Genomic DNA, 17,438 nt, shown 5'->3' with positions numbered 1-17,438 from the left:
GCATTCCTGTTGAGAGAATAAATCGTACATACTGATGCTTTTCTCTCAACTTCTTGACTTGCTCGATTACCATTCTCGCGAAAACTTTGCGAAAGCTCCTTTGATGATATTTACAGTTACATCTGAGTACATCTGTTTGCGTCGCCTTTGACGAAGCTTCTTCCTTTAGCTTGTTTAAATCGAACTCACTCGACAATTTCCAAAAATCACAAGGAATGAAAAATAAAGTCAAAGGCGAGAATTCGGAATGTTTTTACGTTTAAATATTCACACGGGAGGAACAGTTTTTTTTACTAAAATAACTAAAATTTTAGCTATACAGATCTAAAAATAATTTTGTTAGTATCATTTATTACGTACCATTAAAATAATTATGATGGGCACTCAAATTAATTGCTAAAATATTAAAATTTTTTCTATAATAACATATTATGCTTAAAATTTCTACAAAATTATTTTAATAATCCAAAAAAATTATTTCCATATATTTATATCTAGTTAAATTTTTAGACGCTTTAACAAAATTGTTCTTTCCATACAATTTGATATTAATATAGAGAAATTCTTTACTGTCTTTCTATTTCGTGTAAAAGAAAAAAACTGACAAAAATGATCGTGATAAGAAGAATTGTGAGTATTGTGACAATCTCGACCTCGTGCATGTGTAAAATCATCCAATAGACAAGAACGACAGCACTCTGATTCAGGCACGAGTTCATGCATTTGAGCGAGGTTTACGATGCGAACGAAGGTTAACCCTAAAGAGGTGGGGTTCACTTTACGATTCTTTCCAGTTCGGTACTCACACGGGATAGAACTAGAAGAAGATGAAAGTGGGACGAATATATCATTCACGTCCTGTTCCAGATTAGAATTGAGGAGTTCACGAAGAGCTAATAAATGTAAACCATTGAATAAAGTTTCGAAGTGGAGAGATAGAGAAATGAAAGTGTTGTCAGAAACGAAGCAGGCGTGAATGACGGTGTAAAATCTCTTTCACAATCAGGTACACAAAAGAACAATTTTTAAGTATCTAAAAATTTAAATAGATACAGATCTGAAAATAATTTTGTTATCCACCAAAATAATGTAGATTTTAGGAAACTCAAGCATGATGAGCAATGTTGCAAAAAGTTTTGACACCCTAACAACTAGTTTGAAAGTCCTACATAATTATTTTGTTGATTCTAACAAAATTATTTTCAGATCTGTATTTAACTAAATATTTAAATACTTCAGAAAACCGTTCTTTTCGTATGTATCAGGTTAGATCGAGCAATCGTGATATTACGAAATGTGATGTCATAGATATTATGAAACGGAGATGACACATCCTACATTTGATCGACGTTCGAATTCTTCAGAACTCACGAATTTAGGCTGCTCAAATTGAATGGAGTTTGTACTCGTCAACTTCCTTTCGGGAGCTGAAGAGGCAGAATCGGAAGATAATCGGAATTTAAAGTACGTTCAAATATTAAACTTTCACAAGAAAATGGAATCATGTCTTACCAAGTTTAACAAATTTGTGAAGTTCGTGCGCTATGCCATTACATTAGAAATATCTATGTGATCAGTCCTTTAACTTAAAATAAAAAGAATATTGCATTAAAAGCGTTCGTCGCACTTCAACCTCGGCGTAATTCAATATCAACTTTTATGATAAAATTCAATATTACTACTAATATATAAAATTTCTAATTATTATTTTAAAAGAAAAGCTATAATATCTTATTAGCATTCCACACTGTGCTATTATCAATCAGCATCAAAAGATTTTAATTATTTATCAATTAAAAAACAAAAAAAAAAGATTTTTAATGAGAAAGAAAAATTAATCGTTTTGTAGTAATAATGAAAAATAATATTTTCAAAAAAAATGTTTAACTTTCTAATAAACTTTAATTCATAAAATGTTGTATTTGATTTTTACGTCAATTAGTTTCTAAATCAATTAAATCGATCAATATATCCACGCAGCAACAATTTGCAATAAACTTGAAAACCACATATGCTGCCGTTCCGTTCGATCGGCATTTATCTGTTCAAAATAGGAAAATTTCATTGGCACATACCTGCACTGATTGCGGCCAGATGCATGTGTGATTCGTTGGTTTGTCCCCCGTGATCATCAGAGGAACGGACGAGTTGCATTTGCTGATGCCGTGCATTCCCGTTCTTCCATATTGAGCGTGTTCGACAAGGATGGTTGTACCAGGCGGACATTTTAACGTCATTGTTTCCTCGTCGCAAGCCGCGCGTTGATAGGTCTTCAGGGTGCCTGACAACAGGGCTATCAATTAGAATAGAAAAACCGCACGACGCAAGTGACATAAAATAAGATTAACGAATCAATCGATAATGATATAAAAATCAAGTAAATAAAGTAAAATCATATTAATGTTATATAATCGACAATAATCAATATAAACGAATAAAAAACGAAATATTAAATAAAGATGCCACAGAAAGGTGCAATATGAAAAGTAGAGAAAAGAGGTTCAAGCCACACGTAAATTATAAAAGAACAAAAGAAGAAGTGTAAGCGGTCGCATATTGAAGATCGATCGATGAGCCGTAATGGCATCGCCACCACAACAGTGATCAATTTAAAGGGATTGAGAGTAATTAACGAGTCGATCAGCCAGGATTGGTTCGATGGAGTGGGAAACGGATGTATCAATGGCACAAATTCGCCCGCGAAAGGACGTCGTTTCGTTTACACACGATACGCGGTTCAACATAGCGGGAAGCAGTCGACATTTGCGGAATTTAACGCGGAGATCGTTCGTGACGATGGAGTTTGCGGACGGAACCGCAGACGGTACCAGCGTGTAAATGCAGATTCGCGCGATAATTTCGCGAGTGGCATCCAATAAAGGGCGATACGTAGAAGTTTTCGAGGAAATAGTGAAGCGATTGTAACAGCATATATATATATATATATATATATATATGTACACACACGCATGCACACACGCACACACATATGTTAATAGTCAGTATGTGCGATAATGCGTGATGAAATATCCATTTCATAATAAATTTATTAATTCAAGCGTTAGAACATGTGTGAATAAATAATAAGATAATAACAGATAATGTAGTGCCAACAAACGACATTAATATAGCATTTTCAATAAACAGATGCGATATTTTCAATGCACAAATGCAAAATTTTCAAGCAAGCGCGAAATAAATTAAGTAAATATGTCAATGTATGTGTCACCATCACCAAATGTGTTAATATGTCACCATCACCGTAGTAGAGTGTTGTCACCACCGCCACCAAACAGCCCATGGATGAGTGCAGGCCGTCGTTGCATCATCCCGATGAGAAATATGAAAAATAAAACAGATGAGCAGCTTGTTAGTTATGTCATGAGCAGTCACGTACGAGATGCAGAATATGCAAATTTTTCAATATTTCCTAACTCCGGCAGAAGAAATTGCGCACGGAGGAACGAAGTCGATAATTCACGCGGCGACGAAGGAACATCTGTCTGACTCGATATTGGTCGTTTCTCCTGCGATGAGGCGCTCGTGGTAACGCGGCGGTAAAGCATAGGAGATACGCTTCTCAATTTTATTGAGTAAATTTGTAGAACCAAAGAAGATCGAAATCATGTTGATTATTCGAATATGCCCGCAATTATATTACGAGTATCTGTTGCACCGTCTTTCGCAAATATTAAATATTTTTGAAGGTTTTGCATAAGACACGATATTTCAACGGTATTTAAATATACATAATGTGGCAATAAAATTCAGTGAATGTTATAAGAAAAAATCATTAAACACTATTTAATTAATATACCAATGATCATCATTGTCCTTTAAAATAATCTCCTCTAGAAGCAATATACCATCGTATCTGTAAACATACTATTCCAAAGTTCGTACAGCTTGCGAAAATTCTGTGAAAAATCATTTTTGGATATTACCTTAAGTTTTATTGTTATATTCACGTTCATCGATTCTGATTCAAAGCGTGTACGGCAATTTTTGAGTCAGGGTTGCATTACCATTTTGAGTTATTTGCATTCTCCCTACTTCCTTTTTTTCCAGCAGATTTCTTTTTCTTCCCTAGAGAAGGCAATGAACTCGACTTACAAATATTTCGGACATTCAGGACAGTGTGACAACAAGACTTAAAGCGATATTAAAAAATTCCTCTTCACAGAGTTTCCGCAAACTGTACGAACGTATAGTCAGAAGTGTATTGCCTCGAGGGAAGAATCACTTTGAAGGACAATGAAGGTCATTTGTATTATATATTCATTAAATGATGTTTATTTTCTCATAACATTCAGCGAATTTTATTGCCACATCAAGTATACTTTATCTTTTATTCTTTTTTATCATAAACTATATTCCTTGTTTTATCCTTAAAATAAGATCAATTCCTAATTCTTAAGATTAAATTGTTCAAGAAGTAAATGATATATTAATTATAATTATTCAAAAACATTTAATATAAACATATTTAATATAAACTTTATAGAAACTAAATTTAAAGTACCAGAAAATAAAATCAATATTACAATCTAAAATATTGAGACAATTATCTTACATACATAACTGAATATTATACTACATATTTTTTTAACTGTTCATTATTATTATATAATATAACGCATATAAGCTGTGAAAAAATAAAATATAAGATTATTAAATTCCCCCCCCCCCTGTATCATAAAATATATTTAAATTATATCAACCAGTAATACTGTATACTCTGTGACATTGTGTAATTCTGAACTAACTCGTTGCTTTTTCCATCGACAAGATTCGCAATAATGTCGTGACATAGCAACATTGAGAAGCAGAGTGCTTCTCGACATGGTCGCTACATTGTCTTGATAACGACCATCTTCGTCCCAGGTTCTAGATTATATGCATAAAGCCGAGCACAAAGAGTAATGCATACAAACGATTGTTGCAGCGGCAATAACAAACCTAGATCCGCTATTACATTCCGTGGCCCTCTCCGCGCACGTTCGTAAATCAACGACTGCGAGCATGCAAACTGTAAAGCGCTGAACTGCACTAGCAGCTACTTGGGATCTTCGGAGGACCGCTGTAACTCGACTACGTGATTGGAATGACCAAGCAATTCGATATGCCCCTTGATCTCTAAAGGTGAAGAATGCGCATACACAATTCACCAGTAAAGAATGTGTGAAATTTCGCGTATCGCAATTCGATTAGATTTAATCGAGTTACTTCTCTGCGTGATCTCTTTCTCCTTCTCCCTATCTCTCTCTCTCTCTCTCTCTCTCTCTCTATCCCTTCTATTCTTCTCATTCTTATGTATGCTGAATATCGATGCTTTCTTCCGTTCCTGTATCTATTGAAATAATCACTTTGTCGCCACATCTGTGCACGTCGTCATTGCAAAAAGAACATAGACTTTGAGAAATATTGGGTAATAATACGCGAAAATTTTGAAATAATTCTGCAACAGTTCTTTTATAGTATTTATTTATTATAGTATTTACGTCACACTTTTTAGTTATTTAGCCTTTAAATCGTTATAAAAAAACATTTTTTCATGTCAAACCATTAAATCGTTATAAAAAATACATTTTTTCATGTTACAAAAATCCAAAAAATATGATGTATTTATGTTCCTGATTTTAAAAATACACAGTCATATATATTTTACATATTTCAGTTTATAAATTTATATTATTCTATTCGTTTATAAAATCTGGAATTATTACTATCAATATAAATAGCGATATTTATATGTGATATAAAGAAAGATTTTGTTCCACTTTTATCATGTCATTCTTCTTTATTTCAAGAATCGGGGGATATCATACTATTTTCGGATACTCTATTTTCTCAGCCACTCGTTATTCTACACTCAATCAACGTCTATTCATTGCTGCGCATGTACATGCTGGTAGACGACTAAAAAAAGAGGTTTATAAAAATTCTACGCGAAACATTCTCTTATTACCGAAACTAGGTTAACGACAGTCTCGGACAACACCGTATTCTGATTTATCTTTTATAATTATTATGAGAGCTTGTACGGGAATTAAACACAGGATATCGCGGATTAATCAAGCTTAATGACATTTGCGTATTATTATTACATTTTAGATACGAATGATACGATAAACACGCATGTAAACACATCAACATTATTAAAAATAATGCAAATTAACATATTTTACATATTTTACAAAGAGGGAGATCATTGGTAAAAAAAAGCTTATGTATTATAAAATAGAATATTTGAAAAAAAAAATATATATATTGTGTTGTATCATACATATAATGCAAATTCATTGTATCCTACTATGCACGTATCCTGAGTGCGATCTCTGGAAAAAACAGTTTTACTAAAATAATTTTAGATCATCAAAATAATTATGTAGCTACAATTTTGATAACAATGCTGTTAAAAGTTTTAACATTTAGTTTGAGTATCCCACATAATTATTTTGATTGTCTAAACAAAATTATTTTTAGATTTGCATCTATAAGCTAAAATTTTAGATTTCTTCAGCAAAACGTGTACTTTGTACGTAATATTTTGCAATTAATAATCTGTACCTTCATTATAAAACATGAAGATATTGTCTGCTAACAATATCTGTAACACCATAAAATTTGTTACATTTTAATAAACAATTTCAATATATAATATATAAAATCTTAACAATAATAAATTACTCATCAACTCAAAAATTTAGTTACAATTAGGTGTTATTAATTTCTTCTATCTTGAATAATTAAAATTATTTAAATATCACCTAAAAAAAGACTTCACGAAAAGAGATATGATTTATATGATAATAAAAAAAAATTATTTTGTGCAATTATCGCAAAGTTTCGATAAAAACGCTCCTTTTTTTGTACACTTTAAAAAAAACAGTGGCTGTACTTAAGACGATTCTTTTTATCGAATGTTCTTTCTCAAAGCGTTCAATTTCGCTCTTATCCTGTCTCCCACTTACACGTACATCGTGCTCACACTTTTATGGCGACAAGCTGTAAAATAACTCACGGCTGCGGAAGTAAATTGTTGTTCTGGTAACGGATGAACATGAAAGCGGAAGTAGGACTGTGAATTCGAATGTTTATTCAGTCGCTACCTTACGAGCGCGACTTCCGCGGGGAACACATTATTTAAAAGGTCCATTTATCGGGTGGATCGTATATCGTGTATCGAATCGAAAAGGCAAGAGGACAAAAGCTGGAAAACAGCTTGTAAATATACAGCTTGACATGAATGGCACGTCCGTTCTCACTTTAAGCCTGTCGTTTTACCATATGATTCCTATTGCTTTTTCAATCTTGTGATTATTGTTTCACAATAAGTATATCTAATTAATCAGTACATTATATATGTTATTATTATATGTTACTGTAAATGTAAATTATGTTATGTTACTGTATATTATTACACGTTACTGTACATATAATAGTAATATATAATTACAAAATTGTCTCAACATTTTCGAATTTAATTTAAATATAATATAATATTATAGAAATAATAGAAATCTAATTTTGTTTTACTCGACACATTAATTCTAGATTACGATACTTCAGTGAATTACGTTATTATGAAACTTTCGTAAAATTTATTACTATAAAAAACCCCTGTGTAACTTAAAGAAATAATATTTTTATTGACAAATTCTTTGGAACAGTTACACTATGAAAGAACTACAGTTTAAAAAATAATTGAAACAATTAAAGAACACAACCATGCAAACGTTAACATTATGTGCAATATCGATGTTAATATTAATGTTAATATTATGTGGGGAAAAGCACTTGTGCGCGGCAAACTGTCGACTTTCAAGAACTTTTTATTTTAAGATCATAATTTTTACAACACTTTCGTAATCTATTAAATATGTGATGATGCTACATCTCTCATTGTAAAGAGAGAACAGAAGTTTTAATCCGATAAGTTCTTATTTTAATTGCAACTTTGAAATATTTCGCGATGAAAGATTAACCCAATCGAACGTGCACGTAGAGATATTTCGACTTAATTCGTCCGGCTAATCTAAGGTTTAAGGTTCCTTGAAACGAAGCTTACCAGAGGATTAAAGTATCGTTGATCCGAACGGATACTATGGATACAATGTAAACATAGGAGTCCAGCAAGGAAGTTTGAGAATAATGACCGTACTATAGTTTCGCAACAATCGCGTACAATTATAAAAACTGTGGTTAAAGTCTTGCTAAAATATAAGATAATAAAATATGTTAAAAACTAATTAATTTTCACTAAGAAAAATGCAAAACTTTTTTATATTTTTCTTCTTGTACATCTTTTGTGTGTGTGAAAATATTAATAATACAAATAATTTAAATAAACAAATATGTATAAATATTAATGTAATAAGAACATATGTTTATTACAAGCTGTAGCGCTACCCGATAAAAATTATGAAATATTTTAAGAGAAGAGCGTAACATGAACCGTAAATTTATCATTATTAATTGTAAACGGTATTTCCAGAAATATCTCGTTTTATTATTCCGTTATAATCATTATTACAATAACGTCCATTTCGATTTTGATTGTTGTACTAATTAAATTCTAACTTGCACGACATACGCCAACGGTTACGTTTTGCAGCTACTACTCACTCGCTACAACTTCTCTTGAATCTAATTGTACGTTAATGTGCGTTTACGAAACCACATGAAATATAACATTCATGACGTTTAAGATTAATTTCACATCAAATTAGCAAAGGACTGCAGCATCTGACAAACATGTATCGCAGATACTCATCTGCAAAGGTTAATTATACAATCTAAATATCAAATATACAACTGCATATTTAAACTCGTTAATAAATATAATATAATAAATTGACAAATACAATAGTTTCTATTTATTAACATTATATATTTTGCTTTCAGTATTATTATTATTATTGCGTGATACAAAATAATAAATAAGTTAAGTAAATAAAAAGGAACTAATATAAAAGATTAGACGAACTCTCTTAGTGTCTAACAGTATTTATATGCAAATTTTAAATATCTTCCAGTTTATATATATAAACTGCGCCCCAATTATACTGTCGGATATATATATATATTTTTTTTACAAAATAACAAACTTTTTTGATTATAATATTTCATAAAACTTCAAAAAATATAATTTCCATCATTTTCTTTGTAAATTTTTTATGTAAATCATCGAAAAAATGTATATGAAATACATACTACATGTCAAAAAATCTCGACATTAATGTATAATTCATCTTGACATATATGCATACATCATAAATAATTTCATTTAATAAAATTAAAATACTTCCGTACAAATAAACTTAACCTAAACTGCCAACAATAACTGTACCGATAAATAAAGATTATAAGAGAGCCAATTGCTAGTTGAGATTTGTAGCTAGATTCGATGTCCGGTTCCGATGGTTTCATCGTTACGAAAACCGGAAGACGTGCAGTCTGAAATGCTTACGAGGTAACTTGTACAAAACTCGCCTCTTACTATAGAACCGTTCGTTTCTGTGGAACAACTAAAATCTGGAAATGATGCCAACTTTTCAGAACTCAACCATCTAGAGCATTGTGGTCATTTCCTGTCTTCCCCTCTCTGTTTTTTTTTTGTTATTATATAAGTGCGATCACTCAGACTTTTAACTTTTTGTGCTTTTACATTAAACGACAGCCACGAGTGGCTTTAAGAAAAACTAGGACGTGAACAGAGAACGAATTGAATTTTGAAATGCGATTCAAAAAAGCTTAAACCTGAAGAGATCAAACTGCACATTTGTGCAGTTAACAGTCTTTTCATGCGTAAATAATTGCAATTTTAACCATTCGAGAAATCCGAGATACAAAGAAAACGGTTTTAACAGTTTTATTTAGCGTAAAATTGAGCTGAGATTTATGGCAATTTTTTGCGTACCTAATCATGAACAGGAAAATGGATAATTGTCTATTATGTCAAGTAATATACGTCTAAAATACACGTATGACTTGTTACCGACATTCTCTATTGTTCTACCCAATAAATTTAAAAAGTAACGAAACCATCTCGACTTTGTAAGTACCCATTCCACTAAATTTATACAATGTAACGTTAAATAAACCCACATTTTTTTCTCTCTGTGTAGCCAAAAGAAAATTTATGTTAGAAAACTATTGTAATACAATTCTTTGACTTCGCTAAAAGCATAGTTCTTTTTTATGCCTTCAGAACAAAAATATTGAGCGTTTGCTACAATTTTGTTCAATTATATTCAAGCGTATTTTCAGATACTTCATATATTTCAGACAACACAAAGTCTAAAATTACGACACAAAACGCCTTTAAGTCGTCTTTTAGACGCAAGAAATGTTTTATGACCCGATTTGACAATTTTTGTTGTCTGGAATCATAATTCTTGCATAATTAATAATAAATATAATATGTATTGTACCGCAATGTTCTGCTTGAAAATCTGATATCACTAGAGAATAATTAATATTCACGGCAATCAACTGGACGGTCCGTTTTGTCCATGCAATAATCAAGTAAAAAAAATGTGTTAATGGATTTTGCCGAAGCGTTTTACGCGCGTCTGTGTGAGGTACTTAAAATGCAAGATGACACATTACCGAATTCGAATTGCCGGAGAGGACGTACGTGCATATGATTACTGATTATCGTCCAGTTGTCCGGAATTAATGAATATTCTCGATATGAAAACGTAATGCGCGATCGAGCAAGCATTGATAACATTCCCGACGATACTTATGTATTCCCGCCAATCTGTACTTTTGTATTTTCAATGGACAAGTGCATTTATGTTGCAACGCATATCCGTAACACGATATACCGTTAAATGACTGCGACACTAACGGAAAAATAGTAAGCCGATCGCACGGAAGAGAGACGTGAGCGCGCGCAAATTTGCGAACTAATTGAAAATAGACGTCTATATATAAACGCACTTTATCGACACAGCGTGAGTTTTAAGCTGATACGTCGGGACAACGCGCGTATAAATTGTTATTGATCATTATCTATAGCCGGGGTTAATAGATATTTTCCAGCCGGGCATAATAACGCATCGAGGGATATGAGTGCGCTCGGATATCAGGCCGTTAATTTAATTTCCCTTATTATAATATTATTGCAGGAAACTGACATGCGAGTTTAAATATTAATTGAATGTGTATGATAAAAAATTAATGACACAATTTTTTCACAAAGAAATTCATCATGTTTACAAAATATTAAGTTCATAAATGTAATTTTAGATAAATATATAATTTCATAATACTAGAAAACTCTCTTAAAAATCATACGTTTATTCAATTACGCATTTTTTTCGCTCACAGAAAAAGTTAAATTCGTAATTATTACAGTTTTAAGGATTTCATGTTGTTTCTCAGTATAAATAATTAAAATCATTTTAACGTTAAAACAAGATTCAATGAAATTCTGTTAATAAAAATGCGACTATTAGATTGTAAATAACTTTGTTTTTTCTTATTTGCAATATTATCATTGCTTTAAACAAGTTACTTCCTCATATTTATTAATAGGTTTGTATCTATAAACGCGTTCCAATATGTGTAATGCTATATATGTACTAGAACAGAATGTTGTCAAAACGCGGTCTATCATGTATACCAACATATGTAAAATCAACTATTATCAATTCATTTACTGAATTAATCTACAGGAAAACCAGTTATCGGTATATTTTACCAGATTCTAATCGCGAATTATACATTCGATATGACCCATTATTCACATATCTGTCTGAAGATTAATTAATTGCTGCGCAATTGTTGGCACGGCCATTCTCTCGTCAGCAGCAGACCGCATTTAAAATTGATAGACTCGACCTGTCGCGCAAATTGTTATCGCTTATTATCCGCCGGCTAACGATATTTTTCCCAACGGGTTTAATCAGGTCTATACGTTGAGTGCGTGTGTGACCGTTATTAATCGCGCTTGAACGCAGCAAAAAGCAGTATTCTATTTTTATTGGCAACCGCGACGCGAAGCGTCGATCAGCGAACTCGTTTCCTTCGTCATTTTACGCGTTGGCGGCACGGAAGTAATTTCTCTCGACGTTCACGTCAATGATTTCCCCTCGCGCGTGGCTCAATTTTCCTGCGCGCGAGAGAAAGCATGCCGTCCGGATGGATTAAACAGAGGTACGAGCATTGCACCATGTTTCATCGCGTCCAGAAACGCGAAACATGTCAAAAAAACGCAATGCGCAACAATGCGGAACACTGTCACATGAAAATGCATCGTTAAATCTTCTAAATTATGCTTTCTATATTTTTCGGTAACTTAAAAGACGGACTCACGCTCGTATTTATGAGATTAATCCCTGTTATGTACCTATTTCTTTTCCCTTTATGCATTTTTGATTACGAATATAACAAATATAATGAAATTTTGAAAAGAAAGAAAAAAGTTGCAAAAATATGCAAAGTTCAAAGTGAATGAGAATTGATTAAAGAAAAGACTTTCACATTGCAGAGAAGATAGGAAACACCTGTATATAACGTTATAAAAGTTACTCTTAATAAGGGTACTTAGAAAAGTTAAATATTCATTATATAGAATGGCCTCTCCAAAAATATAGCAGTAAAAATAAGTATTTAAAAACTCTATTATATCATTTTTACGACCGACTGCTGCCAACCGAAGCCGAAGGTTGGTGAAAACGGAGGGAGTATGCGTTTCATCGAGGCGGATCGATTGTTATCGCATATCTCCATAACTACATACAATGTATATTCTTATTATTCTATTAGTACTAACAATAAGTAAATTTTCAGAATCTATAATACTCTCTCAAGTATCGTAATATCATGAAGTATACAGAAATAGTTACATATTATAGTAAAGTAAAGATTAAATGTATAATTACGTTATAATTATGTATTAAATAATAATTATTTTATTAATATCTAATTGCTGTTTACAATAAATTGTAAATTTATAGAAAAGGTGTATAGAAATATATATAAATATTATGTAACTTGCCATTAAGAGTAATTAATATATATTACAGTTATTAATACATAAATTATATGATATTTATACCTCAGTAAAAAAAGAAGTTATATTTCGCAGAATCCAACGGCATAAAAATTTCCATTTAATTTCATTTTATTTGAAAATAAATGAGCGAAGGAGGCCATATTTGGTCAAAGCGGTCTTGGTATGTAATAATATTTTTTGTGTGACTTTTACAATTTCCAGTTCAAGCAAACTGCGAGTCGATTATTTGTAGGTTAAAACACAGTTCTAAACTAAAGCTGGAGTATGTAATATCTTTTTATTTAGTTTATTTGGAAATCGCGCGCTGATTCATCTCAACAACATATTACCCAAGTAATGCATCTGCGACTGACATTAGCCGCATTTCGCTGAAAGCATCATATCGGAAAAGGTAAATATGTTTTATGTAGACGTATACGGAAAAAGATGCTTACAGCTCTGTCAAAATCTTTTCGCTTCTTTAAAAGAAGAAAATATCAAAGAGAATTTGTTATAGCTTGTATAACACTTCAGAACGTTAAGAAGATAAAAATGATAATTTCTTTATACTATATCCTTCATACCTATATAATATACGAGCATCTATAAGATGGTAAACAGGAAACATCTCGAATAATCGCATCCAATTTTTTAAATCGAGCTTGCTTTATAATAGAGATTAGAGCTTTCATACCAATAAGTTTAGTAAATATTAAAAAAAAATTATACTACTTGAACGTGTTCAAGTAGTATAATTTTTAATAATTAATATTATAAAAAATTGTGCTATTTGAACATAATATAAGAAAATTATATTACCAAAACGTATTCAACAATGAATATAAGAAGGAAAGATACAGAAATGTAAGATATAATAGAAATTTAAGAAATTAATGTTTTTATATTGAGAAATTAATATTCTTATTTTCATTAAGAATATATAAGAATTTTTGTGTATACAATTTTTATATTATATTTTGTTAAAGAAATATATATATATATATATAAATCCAAAGCATATATAAATATGAACATCATTACTAACATGTTCAATTTTATGTCTCAAAGATATAGTGGGGAAAAATGTAAAGAATAAAATGGGAGACACGTGGACTTATTTACATATATGCTTCCAGGAGATAAAAGTGTATCTCTTTGCGCGGAAAAATGCACAGCCGTGACACTAAGAAGAACTCTGTAGAAATCTTCCTACTCTATCTGGTACAAGAAGCGTAAGAATCGGCGCGACCGATATGGCGTTGACATTTTCGATTTGAAATAACATTCTCAGGATGGAACGCGGCTTTCTGAGTATTACGATGCACAGTATTTCTCAGCGACAAGAAGAAACGATTCGCACGAAGAGAGTCCGCTGCAGAAGGCACTTCCCGTCCACTTACAAAGAGAAATACGCTTCGACATAAGAGCGTCGCTTTACTTTCTGGTCGGTACAAGGTTTGTTCTTTTTGACGCATTTTGAATGGACTCATGTAAGCTGTTCCATGTCTTTCATTCACTTTGCATTCGTTTTTCTAATACCTCTCTTAACGACGATCAATATACAATCAATTATTCGTCGGGAGCAAAAAGGCTTTTAGAGCTCCTCTCGAGAGAATCGAAAATAAAATGAACTTTCAGTTTGTCAATGATTCGATTGTATATATGTATGTTGTGGCTTTTTTTTATCATATAAGCTCATTAAAATGTGCACGAGCATGGCACACATACCGCGGATATTGCTCTCTTGCACGCTATTTTCGCTCTTCGTGGTATGTAAAAAATGCCTAACGAAGTCTACGGAGTCATTAATAATGATTTCGGAGTACGAAGCCTGAGATAATATTATCACAAGTGTATGGATTCTCAATCCGATATAAATTATATTCATAGCAATAAGATGTAATTTTTGGAATGAATGTTAAACTGTACCAAATTCTTAACCGGCTGAGATAAAAAAGCCAAGACGTAAATTTACTAAAAACTTATTAAAAATTTTTCTATATTAATTTCGTAACATTTACTCAATAATCAAACTACGGAACGCATATTGCGTACATATATAATATCTATATTTATTATGCATACAATAAACTATAAAACTATATATTGTTACTTGAATGTAAATACGTATGCACATAGTTTGATACAAATATTAATGCATTAATATATTATTATTAAATTATTAATAATATTCGTAATAATTTTAGATAACGTGTTATATTATCCGTAGGTAAATTAATCAAAGAAATTTTCACCTAAATCTAGACGTTTACAAAATTTCATGAATAAACCGTTAAGTAGAAGATTAACAAACATTATACTTAAATGAGAGTTATCACACTACGTAATATCCTGTTTCAGTAACACCCGTTAATTCTCACTACATCGAGTTTGTGTACTAAAATTTTTTAATGGCTTACTCTTTCCAAGACAGTGTGAAAAACAAAATACTTATAGTAAGGTTGGTCTCTTTAATTAGTCCTTTGACACTGTTCCAGCTTTAACTTTATCGTTAATCGCGACTATTCTTTAACGCATCTTCACTGACAGTTTATTCTTTTCGATGAGCTTGCAACTTGCAATTCGATAGAGGTCAAAGTCGAATTGTTTCGAATCGTGTGTGCCCGTATGTAGTTTTCCTACGGCACTTGAGACAAAGTGCTTCCGCGATTGTTAAAGCGAGAAGCACTACCGGTCGTTCTCATGGAAACTACGTCGCTCGCTGTATTTACGACGAAGTGGCTTCGTATGCCATCTATTCGGGTCGCCTGGTACATTAAAAGCTCAAACTCTGTAGAATGAAAAGAAAAGAGAAGTCGAAGTGACGGAAAGTGGGGAAAACCGACGAGGGAATGGACGCAAAATCGGACGTCTCGCGATAACAAACTCGAGGAAATTTACATAGCAGATAGGATGAAAAATTTACATTACGCAAAGACCAATGTGTTATAATAATCAATGTGTTCTCAATTGCACGTTTATCGAGTTCATTTTTATACATTGTGTTTGCCGTGTAATAATTGTCTCATGGACATTGAAGTATTATTTAAATTAAATATTAGATTTCTTTTTTACTTTTCAATCGTTTCTTTTATGGCTTTCATAATCTGTTTAGTACATTAAACACTGAAATTCAAAATGAAACATGACAAAAAATGGAAAAGAGTGGAAAAATGTGAAAAGAAGAGATAAAATAAACAGAACTAAAAAAAATATTCGAAATTCTGCACTACGTAGTCAATTTTAAGCAGATGATTTTTCAAAATACTGCGAGTTAGATAGAAAAGCTAATCACGCCCTTCCATCTAAATTTTCTCTTTTCCGAACAATTGCTGTAATTCTAATTACGCACAATCCATCAGGTTCTTTGTCAGACCAACTAACTGTAGTAGTTTGCATGGTCGATGGGAACGTAACCAAGCCTGGAAAACGGAAATGGGGATGTTGAAAAACTGCAAACTCAGATCGTGGAGGGTAAACGGAAAAGGTTATTTTTCTCCGGCACGCGCGATTACTTTCGTGAAAATACGACCATTACATCTTCGAGCATTTTACACATTGATCTATTACTTCTTTGCGTATTAATATTAAATTTTTATGTAATTATTAGGTAGAATATTATTTGGTTAAATTTTAAAATGGAAATAACAATAATTACTTAATACAATAAATATTGTTATCTTGTAGTAAAAATATATTGTATGTATAATTTTCAGTAAGTAATTTGGTGTATACTAATAAATTTTATTTTAAAGAACCTGTAAGAAATTACTGAAAATTATATAATAATGTAATCTTATAAAATAATTATTTTATTAAATAATTTCATAAAAAAAAATAATTATATCATTTTAAGAATACAACAGATAACATTATTTTCAACTATTTAGTTAGATATATAACTGATTGATTTACATAATTTTATTCTGTATCTCATAAGATAATGATTGTGACAATATTATAAATTTCATAATCGGAATCAATCGAATTATTAAGTAATAAATAATAATTAATTAATTAAAAATTATACAAAGAGATACAAAGTTCTCGATAAATCGTTAAGCGTTTCCTACATTCAAATCATGATTGTAGATATTAATCTGGCTTAAGCAATATTATGCGATTACGTTAATCAAACTTCCAACACAGCAACGTGAAACGTTTACTACATACTTAGTTTACTTTAGTTTACCGTAGATCGAAGGGAGTCCTAAAATATTCATGCGACGTTGCATCGAGCAACCACGACACTAAAATGTCGGGAGAACTCAAAATCGTAAAAGCTTTGATCAGGCTTACGTCGTGCACCGTAGAAAGCTTTTAGAAATTAGCAAATCCCTTTTGAAGCTTTATCTTTGAGAAGAGTTCACAAAAGACTGTTAAAATGCGCTTTGAAAATTACCGATAAAATCTGCTAAAAGCAGGTTTT

At 31.6% G+C, this 17,438-nt stretch overlaps 1 protein-coding gene across 2 annotated transcripts in view; it reads right to left on the bottom strand.

The window, feature by feature from the left end:
- The window catches only part of LOC108770477 (protein eva-1 homolog C), a 180,193-nt gene that overhangs the window by 69,355 nt on the left and 93,400 nt on the right, over positions 1-17,438 (bottom strand). For both annotated transcript variants that reach the window (XM_018522100.1, XM_018522101.1), the window contains exon 2: positions 2,076-2,293. In XM_018522100.1, coding sequence (XP_018377602.1) covers positions 2,076-2,293 — 218 coding nt within the window. The remainder of the gene's footprint in view (positions 1-2,075; positions 2,294-17,438) is intronic.

This window comes from Trachymyrmex cornetzi, unplaced genomic scaffold, assembly GCF_001594075.2.
Source record: "Trachymyrmex cornetzi isolate Tcor2-1 unplaced genomic scaffold, Tcor1.1 scaffold127, whole genome shotgun sequence".
In the NCBI taxonomy this organism is placed as follows: domain Eukaryota; kingdom Metazoa; phylum Arthropoda; class Insecta; order Hymenoptera; family Formicidae; genus Trachymyrmex; species Trachymyrmex cornetzi.
This window is presented reverse-complemented; position numbering and strand designations above follow the sequence as displayed.